We start from the raw sequence: 18,544 nt of genomic DNA, 5'->3' as shown, positions 1-18,544 counted from the left end.
CTTAAAAGTCCTATTCAAATAGGTTTTTCTCTTGTACTTCCCCCCAGATGTCATTTAGGGAAAGAAAAGTAAATTTTGCTTTTGCTTTGTGGAGTAAAAATGAACTGAAACACTAATTTAGCTTCAGCTACAGTATCACCCTGATTACGAAACAGGCCATTTGTAGAATACTCAACATTACCAGCAATGATAATAATAGAATCCAGTCAGCGTTTATCATGTGCTTAGCATATGGCAGTCCAGTCACTATGCCTTCTGAGGGAATCAAAGAGAAGTAAGACAGCCCTCTTCCTAGGAGAGCTGCCAGTCTGGAGTCCAGCAAAGGGTATAAAACAGCACAATGGCTGCAGTATAAGATACACCATGAGACCTGCTATTACACAGGCACAAATTCCTTGGGGGCACAGACTGAGAGGTTTTTCTTGGCCAGGGTAAACAGAGAAGGCTTTATTTGACTGGACCTCGGAGATGGAGAAGATTTAAAGACACGGGAATGGAAGAGAAGAGCCATTTCAGTTAGAGACAACAGTGAGAACACATAGCTGGTGCCAGGGAAGGAAATGCCTGTCAGTGTCAGGGCAGGCACTGGCAGGGGACTGGAGTGGGGTGAGATTGGGTTGATGGGGGAGGCTGAGTCAGAGCATGGAGAGCCTTTTAGGAATCTGAGCTCCCCTTCATGGGCAGTGGGAATCCTTTGGAGGATCCTGAGCTGATTACTGGAAGGGCCAGTGGATAGTAAAGTCAGATTCCCAGAGGGTAAGGCAAGACTGCGCTGATCACACACCGGCATGCACAGGTGTGCCGGAGGGGATGAGGAAGGACAAATTAGTGACGTGATGACAGTTGCACTCAGGCACTCCATCTTATGTGGACCATCCGTAACTCTAATTCCCCTCTTGCTTCCTTTCCCGCACTCTTTCCTCCTCCGTCTCCTTTGAGCTCTCCACAACCTCAGTCAAAACATTCTGCCCCACTAGGCAGGCTTTGTGAAACTTCTTTCCTTCCCTCCCTGCCTCTCAGCTCCCTTGGTTCACAGCTAGTCGCTCTTTCCAGTACCCTCTTAAGCCTTGTTCCCACAGATAGCAGGAAAATTGGGGGGAAATCCTGCTGACATGGATCCTATGCTTGTAGGATTTCCTGGAAATTCATCTCCCCAGATAGAAACCAAGCTCCCACTGAATGAAGCCTTGTCACCCTGGGCCTCTGGCTTTTCTTGATGGGCTGGGCGACTTTCCTTCGTTGTGTGTTCTGACCACCAAGGCTTGGCCCCATGGGACCAAGGGGGACGACCGGAGGGCATGCAGGTGGCTTCTCGTGCATATTTTCCTGCTCCCCTTTGTGTTACTCTTGTGTCACTATTGAAGATCGTTCTCCCCTACAGATAATTTGCTCTGGTCAGGGCTTTGGAATAGGGAAGTAGCCATGATAAGTTTCGAGAAACTAAAGAGCACACCAGGGGTGGGAGTTCCCCTGAGTCACCTCCTCTGAAGCAGCCAAAAGCCCAGCCAACTTTGGAGAAAGGAGAAGTTGACCTCAGTAGTTCTTTTTGAGGTTACAAACCTTGTCTTGTAGCTTGCATTCCTCTGGCCACTCATCAGCCAGGGTGGCTTCAGGGTTCTTCCCTCTTATTCCCCATCAAGACTTACCTGGCTAGGCTGTCAGCCCATCACTTCTATTCCCTGGTCAGAGGAGAGCCGAACCCCAGCTGTTTGAATCATTCCTGCTAAACCCCGGACATTCTGCAGTCACATGCTCTGCCCCCTGAGCTATATCCCCTTCACCTAAACCCTAGATATTCTGGAGCAGAGACCAATAATTCCTAAAGAGTCCTGCCCAAAGTTCAGGTTCGTGAGCAAAATAAATGATTACTGTTTGAAGCCACTAAGTTCTGAGAACTTAGTTTGTTACCAAAGCAATGGATAACTGGAACATATGTATATAAATGTGGCAATTTAGGTAAGCACAATGAATATTCATGAGGTGGTAGTTCACATATATGTATATGATAAGAATCACAAGAATGAAGTCCAAAGCACCTTACAAATAGAAGAAATTGTTAATTACTAGGATGGTTCATATTCTTCTTATTGTTATTCTCATGACAAACACAAGTAGTTTCCTCAGTCCTAGCCAGGACTTCACGCTTCTTCAGTAAGAACTTCTGGACAAAACAAGCACAGAGAGAACCTTGGTGGGGCCATAGGTACTTATTACTATAATTATTATTATTTTTTGTTTGCTTGTTTTTTGAGATGCAGTCTTGCTCTTGTCATCCAGGCTGGAGTGCAGTGGCACGATCTCAGCTCGCTGCAAGCTCCGCGTCCTGGGTTCAAGTGATTCTCCCGCCTCAGCCACCCAAGTAGCTGGGACTACAGGTGCCCGCCACCACACTCAGCTAATTTTTGTATTTTTAGTAGAGATGGGGTTTCACCATGTTGGCCAGGATGGTCTCGATGTCCTGACCTTGTGATCTGCCCGCCTCAGCCTCCCAAAGTGCTGGGATTACAGGCATGAGCCACCGCGCCCGGCTAGGTACTTGCTAAGTGTGAACAGGTTTCGCCAATTATCTTCCATCATCACCCTCTCCCCAACTGGCTGCCGTTTCCACCTATGATAGATCAGTGTTACACATGTGCATTTTCCAGAACCTCCCAGCTGTGAGGCTGCAAACCTGGCTCCAGGGCCTGAGCAAGGGTTCCAGGGAGGGTCTCTGCATTTGGGGCCACTGCAGCGACCTACTTTAATTATTCTCTTATGCAGTTCCTTTGACTGCCTATAATATGGTATAGGTTCTCCTAGACTGAAAATCCTTTGAAGGCAAGAATTTTTATCTTCAGAGCCTAATACGGTCCCTGTTACACAGTAGCAGTTTAGTATATGTTTATGGGATAACTGGATACACATACGGTTTCCAGACAATATGCCTTCTGTTTGACTCATTCAGAATGTACTTGGGCTGGACCCCTAATTTCATACAAAGTTCCAGGCATTGACAGAGCAGCTCAGAGGATGGGGAACCATGAGCTGGTCTTTACAGGCCTGTACAGTAGACCCTGGCGAATGCAGACTCAGATTGTAGTGGCACTGAGAGAAGTCCCATCTCTTCACACTTGGTCCATGGTCAGCTACTTGCCTCTGACCCACACTTCCCTCCACTCCACCCCGCACCAGTCCTTTCGCATTTCATATAAAAGAAAGAAAGAATTTTCCTTTTTTTGGAAAGAACTTTGTCTTTCTCTCTCCCACCTATCCTTGAAAAGTGATAATTTGGAAACTCCCCAAAAGAAACTAAAGCAGGCCATGATATGTAAGAATTTTTATTTCTTTTTTTTTTTTTTTTTCTTGAGACGGAGTCTCGCTCTGTCGCCCAGGCTGGAGTGCAGTGGCGCGATCTCGGCTCACTGCAAGCTCCGCCTCCCGGGTTCACGCCATTCTCCTGCCTCAGCCTCCCGAGTAGCTGGGACTACAGGCACCTGCTACCACGCCCGGCTAATTTTTTGTATTTTTAGTAGAGACGGGGTTTCACCGTGTTAGCCAGGATGGTCTCGATCTCCTGACCTCGTGATCCGCCCGCCTCGGCCTCCCAAAGTGCTGGGATTACAGGCGTGAGCCACCGCGCCCGGCCTATTTCTTATTTTTATTTATTTTTTTGAGAGGGAGTTTCGCTCTTGTTGCACAGGCTGGAATGCAGTGGTATGATCTTGGCTCACTGCAACCTCCGCCTCCTGGGTTCAAGTGATTCTTCTTCCTCAGTCTCCTGAGTAGCTGGGATTACAGTCACTGGCCACCATGTCTGGCTAATTTTTATAGTTTTAGTAGAGACAGGGTTTCACCATGCTGGTCAGGCTGGTCTTGAACTCCTCACCTAAGGTGATTCGCCTGCCTTGGCCTCCCAAAGTGCTGGGATTACCAGGTGTAAGCCACTGCGCCTGGCCCACAATATGTAAGAATTTTTAAAGCAACTCCTTTTTGTATACAGAAGATTAGAAATATAAAGCCCTAGGCTGGGTGTGGTGGCTCATGCCTATAATCCCAGCACTTTGGGAGGCTGAGGCGGGCGGATCACTTGAGGTCAGCAGTTTGACACCAGTCTGGCCAACATGGTAAAACCCCATCTCTACTAAAAATACAAAAATTAGCCAGAAGTGTTCTCAGGCGCCTGTAATCCCAGCTACTTGGGAGGCTGAGGCAGGAGAATCACTTGAACCCGGGAAGCAGAGATTGCCGTGAGCCTAGATTACACCATCGCACTCCAGCCTGGGCGACAAGAGCAAAACTCCGTCTCAAAAAAACAAAAACAAGGGTCTATCTTTTTTCTATTTCCACCCATTGCCCAAGCCAGGACCCAGTGAAGGCAGGTAGTTGATCTTTGTTGAATAAATGAAATGCCTAGCTAATTATTATTATTATTATTTTTATTTTTGAGACAGAGTCTCCCTCTGTTGCCCAGGCTGGAGTGCAGTGGTGCAATCTCAGCTCACTGCAACCTCCACCTCCTGAGTTCAAATGATTGTCCTGCCTCAGCCTCCCAAGGAGCTGGGACTACAGGTGCGTGCCACCAAGCCCAGCTAATTTTTGTATTTTTAGTAGAGACAGGGTTTCACCATGTTGGCCAGGATGGTCTCGATCTCTTGACCTCGTGATCCACCCGCCTTGGCCTCCCAAAGTGCTGGGATTACAGGCATAAACCACCGTGCCTGGTCTTATACTTTTTTTTTTAATAAGTAGAGATGGAGTTTCACCATGTTGGCCAGGCTGGTCTCAAACTTCTGACCTCAAGTGATCCACCTGCCTTGGCCTCCCAAAGTGCTGGGATTACAGGCGTGAGCCACCACACCCAGCCAAAGATGCTTGATTGCAATTTTAAAACCACATACTTCTATTATTATTATTATTATTATTATTTTGAGGGGACAGGATCTCACTCTGTTGCCCAGACTGGAGTGCAGTGGCACGATCTCAGCTCAGCACAACCTCTGCCTCCTGGGTTCAAGTGATTCTCCTGTCTCAGCCTCCCAAGTAGCTGGGATTACAGGCATGTGCCTCTACTGCCTGGCTAATTTTTGTATTTTTAGTAAAGACGGGCTTTCACCATGTTGGCCAGGATGGTCTTGAACTCCTGACCTCAAATGATCCACCCGCCTTGACCTCCCAAAGGTGTGAGCCAGCGGGTCCGGCTGCTTCTGTTATTTTTAAAGAAATATTCAGCACCAAGGAAATGTAATGAGAGAGAGAAAACTCAATCTTCCCATCCTTTCCCTGGTTCTTATGATGCTCAAAGATGATTTAAGGAGGTACAGCAGCCTGCTCTTGGCTTTGTGCTCCTGTGGGCCAACGGGCACAGTCTAGGAGGCACAGGAGAACTTTCCCAGGGGAATTCCTGGAGAAGTGGCTTGACAACATATCTGTATGCTCCTTTGTGCTCTACAGGTCCTATATCAGTCTGGATACTCCAAGAAAATGTCATGAGGGGATTAGACGTCTAACAGATTTACTGGGGTAAATGCCTGTGAGGGAAAAGAGGGAGGGAGGCAGAAGAGACTACAGAGCTGTCAGACTACAATGCAGGACTGACCTCTGCAAAGGACAGAAGGAGGAAGATGGGGTAGGAAGTCTTCCATGACTGTGCAGTCGAAGGAAGTTTCAGCAAAGCCCATGGGGAGTCATTGAAGCAAAGTTACCTATCAAAGGAAGTTGACTTGCAGGAACCGGTCTTAAGGTTCCTGCTTTGCTCAGTCATTGGCTGGGAACAGCCTGTAGGATGTGTGGCCTCAGTGCAAAGCTGTGGTAGATTCAAAGCACTGCGGCTGGGGCCCTTAGTCAATTAAACCACCGCAGTAGATCTGAAAGGTGCATTTTCATGGCTGCCACGCTATTAACGAGCATTCTAAGCAGCACCTCTCCTTTCCTCCTTAACCCTATGGTGATAGTTCAGAAATGCAAGTTATATATGAATCATTTTTCCTATTTGCAGCTGGTCATAGACAGGATAAAAGACTCAAAGTCACTCCATATGTGGATGGAAAAAAAAAGTGAATTCAATTTCTCCAGCGACCATGAGTTATCTCCTATTTCTTCCATCCACTGCAAACCTTTTCTCAGAATTGCTGCCATAGCTAAATCAAATGAGATTTGCATTTCACTTATGAAGTTATATCCTTGATAGGCAAAGAGATGACTGGGAGGCCAAATTCCTCATTAGTCCACAAAAGAACAATGAGGAACTAGCTTTGATTAGGCACCTACGTTTTACCAGGCATGGTGATAGAGGCTTTACATGGGTCATCTCTTTAAACTTCACCTCAACCCTCTGAGGTCAACATGTATTGCCTCATTTTACAAATTAAGCACAGACCCAAGGTACATACTGAGTAAAGAAAGAGAGATTTGGCTGGGACTGAGTCCAGGCCCTCTGACTGTAAGTCCAGTGCTCTTTCTGGTCCTGCAATTTCTAATCCACACATCGGATAGTTTACCTGAGTTAAAAATGTGAATTAAGTCAGGCTTAAAGCAGAATTTTGTTTTCTATCAGAAATTCTAGAGTAGGTGGAAGGTGAAGACCAAAGAAGGTATTTTCTTTTTCTTTTTCTTTTTTGAGACGGAGTCTTGCTCTGTCGCCCAGGCTGGAGTGCAGTGGCACAATCTCAGCTCACTGCAAGCTCCGCCTCCTGGGTTCAAAGGATTCTCCTGCCTCAGCCTCCCAAGTAGCTGGGACTACAGGTGCCCGCCACCATGCCTGGCTAATTTTTTGTATTTTTGGTAGAGATGGGGTTTCACTGTGTTAGCCAGGATGGGCTCGATCTTCTGACCTCGTGATGCGCTCGCCTCGGCCTCCCAAAGTGCTGGGATTACAGGGGTGAGCCACCGTGCCTGGCCCAAAGAGGGTATTTTTTTCTTCCCTCTCGGTATCATCCTTACTCAATTACAAATGATCAAGGGCGGTACTGCCAGAGTCACCTCGAGAGGCCCTGTTCTCTGCCACCCAGGCTGTTTTGTAGTCTCCATTCCAAATTGTCGTTACTCCGGTTTACCCCGTGGATGGCGTTTAAGACTTTTCTTAAATTTGAAATTCACAGAACCATTTTAAAGTGAAGAATTCAGTGGCATTTAGTACCTTCGCAGTGTTGTGCAACTTCCACCTCTATCTAGCTGCAAAACATTTTCTTTTCTTTTTTTTTTTGGAGACAGAGTCTCGCTCTGTTGCCCAGACTGGAGTGCAGTGGCGTGATCTTGGCTCACTGAAATTTCTGTCTCCGGGGTTCAAGCAATTCTCCTGCCTCAGCCTCCCGAGTAGCTGGGATTACAGGCACACGCCACCCGCCTGGCTAATTTTTTGTATTTTAGTACAGACGGGGATTTACCATATTGCCCAGGCTGGTCTCAAACTCCTGAGCTCAGGCAATCCGCCCGCCTTGTCCTCCCAAAGTGCTAGGATTACAGGCGTGAGCTAACGCGGCCGGCCTTGTAAAACATTTTTATCACACAAAAGAAAACCTTCTACCCATTAAGCAGTTACTCCTTCCTCTCCTCAGCCCCTGGCAACCACCAATTTGCTTTCTATCCTATGGATTTAACTATCTGGATATTTCATAGAAATAGAATCACATAATGTATGACCTTTTCTGTTTGGCTTCTTTCTATTAGCCTAATGTTTTTGAGGTTCATTCCTGTTGAAGCATGTATCAGTTCTTCATTCCTTTTTTGGGATGAATAATGTTCCATAATTTATTTATCCTTTCATCTGTTGATGAACATTTGAGTTGTGTCCACCTCTTGGCTATTGTGAATAGTGCTGCCATGTACATTCGTATGTAAGTATTTGAGTATCTGTTGGGTGTATACCTATGAATGGAATTGCTGGGTCTTTTGACAATTCTGTATTTAACTTTTTGAGAAACTGCCAACATTTTCACAGGGGTTGTACCATTTCACATTCCCACCAGCAATCTACAAGGATTCTAATTTCTCCACATCCTGCATTTAAGACTTGCAAAGCTGAATTAATCACAGGATGAGGAAGTGGCTTCTCTGAAACATTTTCCTCTTTCACATTTTAAACTTTCTCTTTCATACATGACATGAAACACAGCCTACGCACGAAAGTGACTAGGAGGAAGGATATTATAAAGTGATGCAAACAGAAATTCCACCAGCCTCCATGTATCATCATGTGTCATAACTCAGCCAAGCTCAGTGAGCATTCTCAGCACATTGCCTCAACAGCTTCAAGGTGAGCCAGCTCAAGACTTTGCTCTCCACCAGGCAGAAGATGACAGACTGTGAATTTGGATATATTTACAGGCTGGCTCAGGACTATCTGCAGTACGTCCTACAGATACCACAACCTGGATCAGGTCCAAGCAAAACGTCCAGAGTGCTACAAAATGTTGCATTCTCAGTCCAAAAAGAAGTGGAAAAGAATCTGAAGTCATGCTTGGACAATGTTAATGTTGTGTCTGTAGACACTGCCAGAACACTATTCAACCAAGTGATGGAAAAGGAGTTTGAAGATGGCATCATTAACTGGGGAAGAATTGTAACCATATTTGCATTTGAAGGTATTCTCATCAAGAAACTTCTACGACAGCAAATTGCCCCGGATGTGGATACTTATAAGGAGATTTCATATTTTGTTGCGGAGTTCATAATGAATAACACAGGAGAATGGATAAGACAAAACGGAGGCTGGGTATGTATGATGGAAAAATTCTTCATTGTTCTTTCCTGTGAAATAGAAATTGAGAATTTCCTTGCTAGTTAAAACAACAACAAAACACTTTACCTAAGAATACTATTTTCCTTGGGTGGTTTGTTTTAATTTTTAAAATAAAAATATACTTTCTGGCTTTTTCCAATGAATCCTTGAACTTGAACTTTATAGTTGGAAAGCACTTATGTTTCCAGTTTTTATTCCTAACTATAAATTACAGTAGTGAGGTTTGGGGATTAATAAAGCACCTCTCTCATGCAGCTTCACAATCAGCTGTGCACACACTCTAATCTAGTACTTAGCTTTTGCTAGGGTTGTCATGACAGTACAGACAGTACAGAAATTTCTACCATCAGTACAGAAAGTTGCTATTAGATGCTGTTATTTTTAGGTATTTATGGGTTGCAAAAGACAGGTGTAAATTTTTGTAAGTTCATTGCTTACAAATTGGTGTTTTTCAGTTTACTAATACATAACAAATAGTAACATATATTAATATATAGCAAATTACATTACATATAATATATAACAAATTATTACTAATAATAAATTCCGGGCTGTTAAAGTTTGTTGATTAAAACATAATATACTGTATGACCAGCAAGAACCTTTATTCAAGAATTTTCAAATAAAAATTTACTTTATTATCAGTGCCTAAAAAAGCCAAGACTGTGTAGAGGCCTGTGTTGAAACTCATGTTGGTAAAAAGCCTGACACAGCTGGATGTATATGGTTTCCTTTATATTCCAATATACTTAATAATTATTTTTTTAAAGCACTTAAGTGTTCATTGATCCTCTCTCCAACGGCCTTCACCTCTCCCAAGAGGTAACCACTGTTATCAATTATTTTGCATGCAAAACATGCCTACTGAATCTATCCATAGAAAATAAACAATACTTCTTTGTAAAAAATTTTTTGTAAAAAAAGTTTTATATAAAATGTATATGTATGCTTATGTATATGTTTTACATAACATATATGTTATACCATATAACACATACTTTTTTTACATATACACAGATTTTTTATGTATACATATAAATTTTGCATACATATTTTTACATGTATATATGTAAAAATAGTACATGGTACTAATGCTACCACTTATTTTTTTACCCAGAGTTATTTAAAATAGTATTATTAAGAGTGCTGTGTATATTCTGTTATATGTAAATGCTGTAGAGTATCTGGCCATTTCTAGCTGATAGCTGTTTAGGTTATTTCGAGTTTGCTGTCACACACAATGCTTCATTGAATATCATTTTACGTAAATCTTCCCTTGTGCGTGTGTGTAGTTTTCTAGGGTGGATGTTGGGTTGTAGATGCTGGGTCATGGTGTACATACATTTCTTAATTTGTTAGGTCCTTGCCCTCCAAAGTGGCTCTACCAAGTTACACTCCCATCAGCAGCTTGTTAGGGTATGCCCCTGGGATTCTCCTACCCCAGCTGACTAACATTAGGTTGCTGCAATTCATCATAATTTTCTTAATTTGTTGGGCTAAAAATACAGAGTTTATCTTGTTTCAATTCTCATTTTCTTGATTTCTAGTAAGGTTAATTTTTTTTTACATTTTGAGCATCTTTTCATATATTAACTGATCATTTGTAAATGCAGGGAATTGTCTGTTTACGCCCTTTGCCCATTTTCCTTTTATTTTGTCTTTTTCTTATTGATTTGTAGGAATTCTTTGAATATTCTGGATACAAATTATTATTTTTATTATTGTTTAAATTTTTTGAGACAGAGTTTTCATTCTTGTTGCCCAGGCTGGAGTGCAGTGGTGTGATCTCAGCTCACTGCAACCTGTGCCTCCTGGTTTCAAGCGATTCTCCTGCCTCAGCCTCCCAAGTAGCTGGGATTACAGGCGTGTGCCACCACACCCAGCTAATTTTGTATTTTTAGTAGAGACAGGGTTTCACCATATTAGTCAGGCTGGTCTCGAACTCCTGACCTCGGGTGATCCTCCCCCTTTGGCCTCCCAAAGTGATGGGATCACAGGCGTGAGCCATGCACCCAAATTATTTTTATGTATGTGGCAGATATCTTTTAGTTTGCTGATTAACGCTAATGATGTCTTTGGTCATTATAAACGTTTAAAAGTTTGTTGCAATCAAATTTATTGATCTTTTACTTGATGCCTTTTTCATTTTGTTTAAGGCCTTCCTGCATGATAGAGCTTACTGCAGCTACTCCCCTTTCTCAATTACCTTCTTCCTGGAACTTAGTTCTTTCTAACTGAGCCTGACTGAGGCTGGGCAAATCATGTGAAATGTTTTGTCATGTTTTCTTCCGGTTGGCTGTGGGAGGCTATACTTGAGGACTGGTGGAAATTCAGCTGCACTGTGTAGATTTCAGGTGAAGGCAAACATTCTCTGGCACAGAGGACCACAGATGAGCCTGCAGAGAAATACTCTACTAGTTTGCAGGCTCTATGTGGGTTTGGATTGTATTTCCAACGCTTAGCATAATACTTGGAACACACAGACAGTGAATAAATGTTAGTTAAAAATTCAACTTCTCCACAATAAATTTTGTGAGCTCCTGGAACTCACTGTTAGCAAGAGGTGTGGAATTGTCTCTGAGAATTTCTAGTAGTACCCTCATCTTTCAAGGGTGGTACAGATGTAAACATGAGTGTGGCCGGATGAACCTCTCCCGAGTGTAGATACAAATACACACATTGCCTGCACGTGCACACACTCAGCCTTTCTAAAGTTTCCAAGCTCTTTTTTTTTTTTTAAAAAAAACACCTGAATAGTTCAAGTTGTAGACATGAAATAAATACTCTTGAAAATGTCATTTCAAAGCAATCTCCATGCCGCTTTCCCAGCTCAGATGAGACATTGATTCTGTCAATGATAGGCAGTGCTTTTTTGAGTCAGTGCAAACTGGCATGGAAAACTGTTATCATCTTTTCATAGTGATGTTGACAAATCTGCTTAAATGAATGAATTTACTCTTGAATGATTCATTTCAGGGGAAATGGCACAATCACACGCCTATGCTGGTAGAGTCAGTGGCCCACAAGAAGAGGTAAGAGTAGAGGAGGCACTTACAGCTTTATCAAGATGTGAGCACATACAATCTATAATTTAATTAAATGTTAAAATTGCCCAGAGACTTTATGAAAACTTTGAATCAAGAATGCGGTATGTGCCGGGTGCAGTGGCTCACGCCTGTAATCCCAGCACTTTGGGAGGCTGAGGTGGGTGGATTACCTGAGGTCAGGAGTTCAAGAGCAGCCTAGCTAAGATGGTGAAGCCCTGTCTCTACTGAAAATAGAAAATTAGCAGGGCCTGGTGGCGGATGCCTATAATCCCAGCTACTTAGGAGGCTAAGGCAGGAGAATCACTTGAACCTGGGAGGCGGAGGTTGCAGTGAGCCGGGATTGTGCCACTCCAGCCTGGGCAACAGAGTGACTCCATCTCAAAAAAAAAAAAAAAAAAAAAGCAGTATGTGAGCACAACATAGATGTTCAGAGCACCAACTCAGAATCAGACAGACCTGGCTTCATTTCTGGGCTCGAGTGCTTACTACCTGTGTGAATTGTACAAGTTGCTTAACTTCCCTACGTCTTGTTTCCTCATCTGTAAAAACAGGAAAATATTGCAACCTATGTCCTGGGACTGGTATAAGGATCAAATTAGTTAATATATGCAAAGCACTTGAAACAATTCCTGAAAATGAGTACTCAATACAAGTTTAGGGTTTTTGTTTACCATGTAAAACAGATCCCCTAATGGGAAGAAACAAGACTGGTCTATCAGTAATAGGACTCATAATCTCTTTCGTTATTCTCTTTCTCCTTTTTATCAGTTGTCTTTCCTTCCTTCCTGCCTTCCTGCCTTCCTGCTTTCCTGCCTTCCTGCCTTCTTTTGTTTGTGGCTTCTCATCTCTCTTTTTCTCGTCTTCCACATTTACCATGGTTTCCTCCTGTCCGCTCTCCTAATTGGAAGTGCTGAGAGGAGGTGCTCTCACAAGATCTGACAGGAGAGCTAGTGCCATTTGGCTGCCTCCAGCATTCATAAGGAAAGGATGGTTCTTAAAAACCATTAGAATGTTCATGAGATGAAACTCGTGTCTCTTCCCTTGGGATCACCCTTCCTTTTGAACCAGGTGGGTCTTCTTACTTCCTCCCCCTTCAATGAAGCATTCTCCTCTGCATATGCTGGGGGAGTAGAAAGAATGCTTGGCACTCAGCTCCACATGGGAGAAATCGTGTCTACTTAATGCATCACTGTGTACCTCATGCCTAGCATAGAAGGTAACAATATTTGCTGATGGGATGATTCAACGAACCAACACTGAAACTGAATATTTGAACTCTGGTTTTCTCACTCACTAGAGGTATAACCTTGGGTAAATTACTGAGGTACTCTGAGACTCAGATTCCTTATATAATGTATATAATAATATGACATGACATATGATAATTTATTATATATATAATATTTAATGAAAACAATCTTACCTACCTTTAAAGGAAAGCTAAAGGATTATAAAACACTTTTTGTAAAACAGTGCTTTCCAAGCTGTCAAATACTGTGCAACTACGAGAGTCATGTGGGAAATTCCAGGAAGTTTAAATATGTAATTCTTTGCCCTTCTGAAGTAGGATGTACAGTCAGAGTTGGTGCTTTCCCAGTAACCACCATTTTAAAGGTTGGGTCATACAGTTAGGTCAAGAGGTTTTTTTTCTTTTTTTTTTTTTTTCTTTGTCATCCTCTTACTCTAAATAATAGTCCGGTCAATTTGAGGCCAAATAAATGGGCACACAGAGACATATATAGATGATTAACTAAGTGTTCACTTTGGCAAAGGCATTTCCAAAAGGTAACAAGATCTAGCAGCAAGGTGATACTATCTCAAGTGTTCATATATATCCTTTGATTAAATAAGTTTTGGGGCAAAATTTTCTATGTCTTTTGAATTTTTACTTGAGACTCTAAAATCATTTAGTGAAAAATAAAAGACCCTCAAGTCAGGCAGAAATGTATGACACTTAAGTGCTAGTTCTCTAACCTTGGGAGTCAGCCTGGACTCCTGTCTCTCATAGCCCACATCCATCCATCAGCAAATCCCCCTGGCTGCCCCTTTGAAATGCTGTAATACCCTGTGCATCTAGGCCGCCTTCCTCTCTCACTTGACTCTGTCAGTAGCCTCCTGCCAGACTCCATGGTTCCATCCTTTATCTGCTAGAATTTGTTTTCCACATAGCCCCCACAGTGATATTTTTAAAACTTGAGGGGCCGGGCGCATTGGCTCACGCCTGTATTCCCAGCACTTTGGGAGGCCGAGGCGGGCGGATCACGAGGTCAGGAGATCGAGACCATCCTGGCTAACACAGTGAAACCCCGTCTCTACTAAAAATACAAAAAGTTAGCTGGGCGTGGTGGCGCATGCCTGTAATCCCAGCTACTTGGTAGGCTGAGGCAGGAGAATTGCTTGAACCCAGGAGGCGGAGGTTGCAGTGAGGCGAGATCGTGCCACTGCACTCCAGCCTGGGTAACAGAGTGAGACTCTGTCTCAAAAAAATAAAATAAAATAAAAACTTGAATTAGATCATGTCTTGGCCTAATCATAACCCTCCAAGCTGCCCTTTTACCCTGGGAACAAAAGCACAAAATCCTGACTGTGGTCCTCAAAGCCCTACGTGACCTAGCCTCTAACCGCCTCTCAAATCTCATATTCTCTGAATCCCTCCGTGCTCTCATAGCTCCAGCCTCCTTGGATAAGCTAAGCACATTCCACCCTCAAGGCCTTTGCACTTGCTGCTCCCTCTGCCTGGAATAATTTTCCGCCAGAAGTTTGCCTGGCTTACTTCTTCCCTTTGCTCAGGCCTCTGTTCCAAGGTTGCCTCCTCAGAGAAGTCTTCCTTGATCACCCCAACTGAGAAAGTACTACTGCCACTCTCTGCCTCCCTACCCAACTTTATTGCTTTCATAATAGTTTTCATGACTGGACATCCCATTGCATATTTACTTGCTTATCTGTTTGTTGTCTGTGTCTGCCGTGAAAATATAAGCTTAGTGAGGGCAGGGATCCTGTATGCTTTCTTCACCACTGTGTTTCCAGTGCTTTAAATGGTACCTGGCATGTGGCCAATGCTCAATGAATATTTCCTGAATGAATAAATGAATAATAATGTTTAGAGAAGTGGGAGTAACATAATGGTGTTTGCGTGTATTTTGTTTGTTTGAAACAGGGTCTTGCTGTCGCCCAGGCTGGAGTGCAGTGGCGCGATCTTGGCTCACTGCAGCCTCGACCTCCACGGCTCAAGCAATCCTCCCATCTCAGCCTCCCAAAGTGCTAGGATTACAGGCTTGAGTCACTGCGCCCGGCAGAGGTTGCGGCCAGCTGAGATCGCGCCATTGCACTCCAGCCTGGGTGGCAGAGCAAGACTTTGACTCAAAAAATAATAATAATAAATAAATTTTAATCTCTTTCTGGCTGAATTCATCATTTTTTTCTTTGTTCACTGTCCTTTCTTTTGACATTGATGTATATAAGATGATACATTATGACTGCTCAATGATAATAGACAATGATCGTTGTCATAATAATAAAAATCATGCTGGGTGCGGTGGCTCACACCTGTAATCCCAGCACTTTGTGAGGCCGAGGTGAGTGGATCATGAGGTCAGGAGTTCAAGACCAGCCTGGCCAACATAGTGAAACCCCATCTCTACTAAAAATACAAAAATTAGCCGGGCCATGGTGGTGCGCGTCTGTAGTCCCAGCTACTCAGGAGGCTGAGGCAGGAGAATTGCTTGAACCCGGGAGGCAGAGGCTGCGGTGAGCTGAGATTGCGCCACTGCACTCCAGCCTGGGCAATAGAGCAAGACTCCATCTCAAAAAATAATAATAATAATTTCAGAGGGCCTGAGGCAGGAGAATTGCTTGAACCTGGGAGGCAGAGGCTGCAGTGAGCTGAGATCGCGCCACTGCACTCCAGCCTGGGCAATAGAGCAAGACTCCATCTCAAAAAATAATAATAATAATTTCAGAGGGCCTCATTATACTTGCGAAACATGGGGTTTATGAAAATTCTAGGAAGGGGAGTAATGAAGTGGATACCTCTTGAGAGTGTATAGGAAACTATGAGTATGTACTGGCAGGAGGGAAAGAGGAAGAAGAGAGAGGGGCAGTTTCCTTCCTCTGTCAAGGCATGACAGCATGTCTCAGAGCACGATGTACACTTAACACGTAGGCAGAAAATGGCTTTCTTAGGCAATCTTTCAAATGAAATCCCCCTGGCTGGTGGTATTCATCTGCTTTGCCAGTGATGCTCATAAAATGATTCCAAGGCACCGCAGAGCTCTCGAGTCTCTCCCAACTATCAAAGAGTTATGCTTGGTTTACATTTGAATATTAGTTACACTGGGCTCTGAGCTACTTGCAGGCATTTGTAACCCCAAGGTTCTGAAACCTGTAAGGTGAAGACATAAATGTTTGCCAGATGACCATTTGAAAAAATTATTTTAACAATTTTCTAATTCTTTTGGCACTTGTTTGGAAATGTATGGAGTGGAAAGAAGTAGGGTGTTCACATTCTCATCCAAGTCCAGGCACCAACGGGTTGGCTAATCTTAGATAACTTATCTTTCGGGGCCTCGATTTCCTCATTTGTTAAAATAATGGAGGGCTTCAGTCTAGATGATCTCAGAGATAGTTTTTGGTGAGGATTATCTGACTACAGATTGTAAATTAACTAAATAAAATGTCCAGTTAATTGGGTTATCCTATATTTTTAAAACTATGTCTGATCACAAAGAGAGTAGATTATAAAATAAACTATCAACCTTTTCATAGCTTCAAAGGTATTAGTTTAATTTGGATTTACTGTGAGTTCTCATGATTTTCAATACAATGCAGTTTACAGTATAATATAATTCATATTACAAATATAAGTGCATTGAAATCAATGTTGGACAATTGAACAAGAACGAGAAAAAAAAAGGCTTTCTATCCTCTAGAGCTGTGCTTGCTGTCCACTATGGTAGTGAAATGTGGCTAGTCTGAATTAAGATGTACCGTTAAGTACTAAATACTCACTGGATTTCGAAGGTTTGTTATGAAAAAAGAATATCTCATTAATGATTTTATACTGATTGCATATTAAAATAAAAATAACTCTAAATGTATCCTAAAAGTTAGTTTTATCTATTTTTTTACTTTGTAAAATATGGCTACAAAAAAATTTAAATTACAGATGTAGGTCACACTGTATTTCTGTTAGATGCTGCTGCTTAACGGGTAGAAGGGGTAGAAGATTAACTATTTGCACTATTTAAATGAAAATATTTTTGCTTTTTATTCCAGCATACTTAATCTCCAATGATTTTTAAAGTGTTAAATTTATTCTTTTATAGGAAAATGGCTTTGTAAAGAAGTTTGAACATAAATCTGGCTGGATGACTTTTCTAGAAGTTACAGGAAAGATCTGTGAAATGCTATCTCTCCTGAAGCAATACTGTTGACCAGAAAGGACACTCCATATTGTGAAACCGGCCTAATTTTTCTGACTGTTATGGAAACGATTGCCAACACATACTTCTACTTTTAAATAAACAACTTTGAGATGTAACTTGACCTTCCAGAGTTATGGAAATTTTGTCCCCATGTAATGAATAAATTGTATGTATTTTTCTCTATATGCCATTTTGTCTTAATTTCTTGGGTCTGGCTGGAAATTCAGCCAAAGGGTAAAGCTCAACACAGAAGCCAGGCAATTAATTATGGGATGATGACCAGGAAGGCGGTGTCTTTCTGCCCCACGGTAGACTCTTTCAGGTGTGCCCATTGCCCAAAAGTCCTTCTCTGTGTCACCAGGCTAGACTGCAGACTAGACTGAGAAGCAGACTCAGGCTAGAAGCTGACTCAGGTCGGCTTCCCTCTTCCCTCCTTCCTTCCTTCCTTCCCATGCTTTCTGCAGTTTCCAGTGCCCCTGGCTTCTTAGAGTTTCCACTGATGCCTCCTCCCCAGCCTTCTCTCTCTGGCTTGACATTTGGGGTTGATGGATATGGCAACCCGACATGCAGGATACTCGGGGATATTCTGAACAAAGAAAATTAGGTAAATAATTTAATGTGGAGCTAGTGTTTAAAAAAATGGTTTCTTTTTTGTTTTTGTTTTGTAAAAATGAACAGATTAGGAATTACGTGGTTTGTTATATCTTGTGTTCTAATTTTTAGGTCAGCAAATCTGATTGCCATATGGGAACTCCATACCTTGTTCTAGACTTTCCTGGCCTTCCCTTCCTCTTTTTTTTTAATTTTAATTTTTTAAAATTTTTTGTTTGTTTGTTTTTGAGACGGAGTCTCGCTCTGTCGCCCAGGCTGGAGTGCAGTGGTGCGATCTCGGCTCACTGCAAACTCCATCTCCCGGGTTCACGTCATTCTCCCGCTACAGCCTCCCTAGTAGCTGGGACTACAGGCGCCCGCCATGACGCCCGGCTAATTTTTTTTTTTTTTTTTTGTATTTTTAGTAGAGACGGGGTTTCACCGTGTTAGCCAGGATGGTCTCGATCTCCTGACCTCGTGATCCGCCCGCCTCGGCCTCCCAAAGTGCTGGGATTACAGGCCAGGCCCTCTTGCCTTCCTCTTAGAAACATTCCCCCTGGGGCTTGCAAAATTACCTTTCCCTGGAAGCTGTTGATAGATTGCATAAAGAAGCCAGAGCTCGGGCCATATACATTCTCGCCGGGCACTTTAGTTAATTAATGCTTTACCTAGGAGGTGTGATTCTCTCTTTTTTTTTTTTTTTTTTTTTGAGAGAGTTTCGCTCTTGTTGCCCAGGCTGGAGTGCAATGGTGTGATCTTGGCTCACT

General features: G+C 42.9%; 1 protein-coding gene across 2 annotated transcripts; it reads left to right on the top strand.

The window, feature by feature from the left end:
- Positions 1 to 8,048: 8,048 nt before the first annotated feature.
- Positions 8,049 to 17,369, top strand: BCL2A1 (BCL2 related protein A1). Of its 2 annotated transcripts, XM_003314818.5 has the most exons (3): positions 8,049 to 8,689; positions 11,693 to 11,748; positions 17,088 to 17,369. In XM_003314818.5, exons 1-3 carry the CDS (start codon positions 8,270 to 8,272, stop codon positions 17,101 to 17,103), a joined length of 492 nt encoding a protein of 163 aa, XP_003314866.1. In that variant the 5' UTR covers positions 8,049 to 8,269; the 3' UTR covers positions 17,104 to 17,369. The 2 variants fall into 2 exon arrangements, with proteins under 2 accessions (XP_003314866.1, XP_003314865.1); XM_003314817.4 differs by lacking the exon at positions 11,693 to 11,748 and having other exon boundaries at positions 8,149 to 8,689.
- The last annotated feature ends 1,175 nt before the right edge of the window (positions 17,370 to 18,544 follow it).

The sequence above is a fragment of the Pan troglodytes genome, chromosome 16 (genome assembly GCF_028858775.2).
Source record: "Pan troglodytes isolate AG18354 chromosome 16, NHGRI_mPanTro3-v2.0_pri, whole genome shotgun sequence".
NCBI classification, from domain to species: Eukaryota; Metazoa; Chordata; class Mammalia; order Primates; family Hominidae; genus Pan; species Pan troglodytes.
Note: the sequence above shows the minus strand (reverse complement) of the source record. Positions and strands in the feature narration are given on the sequence as shown.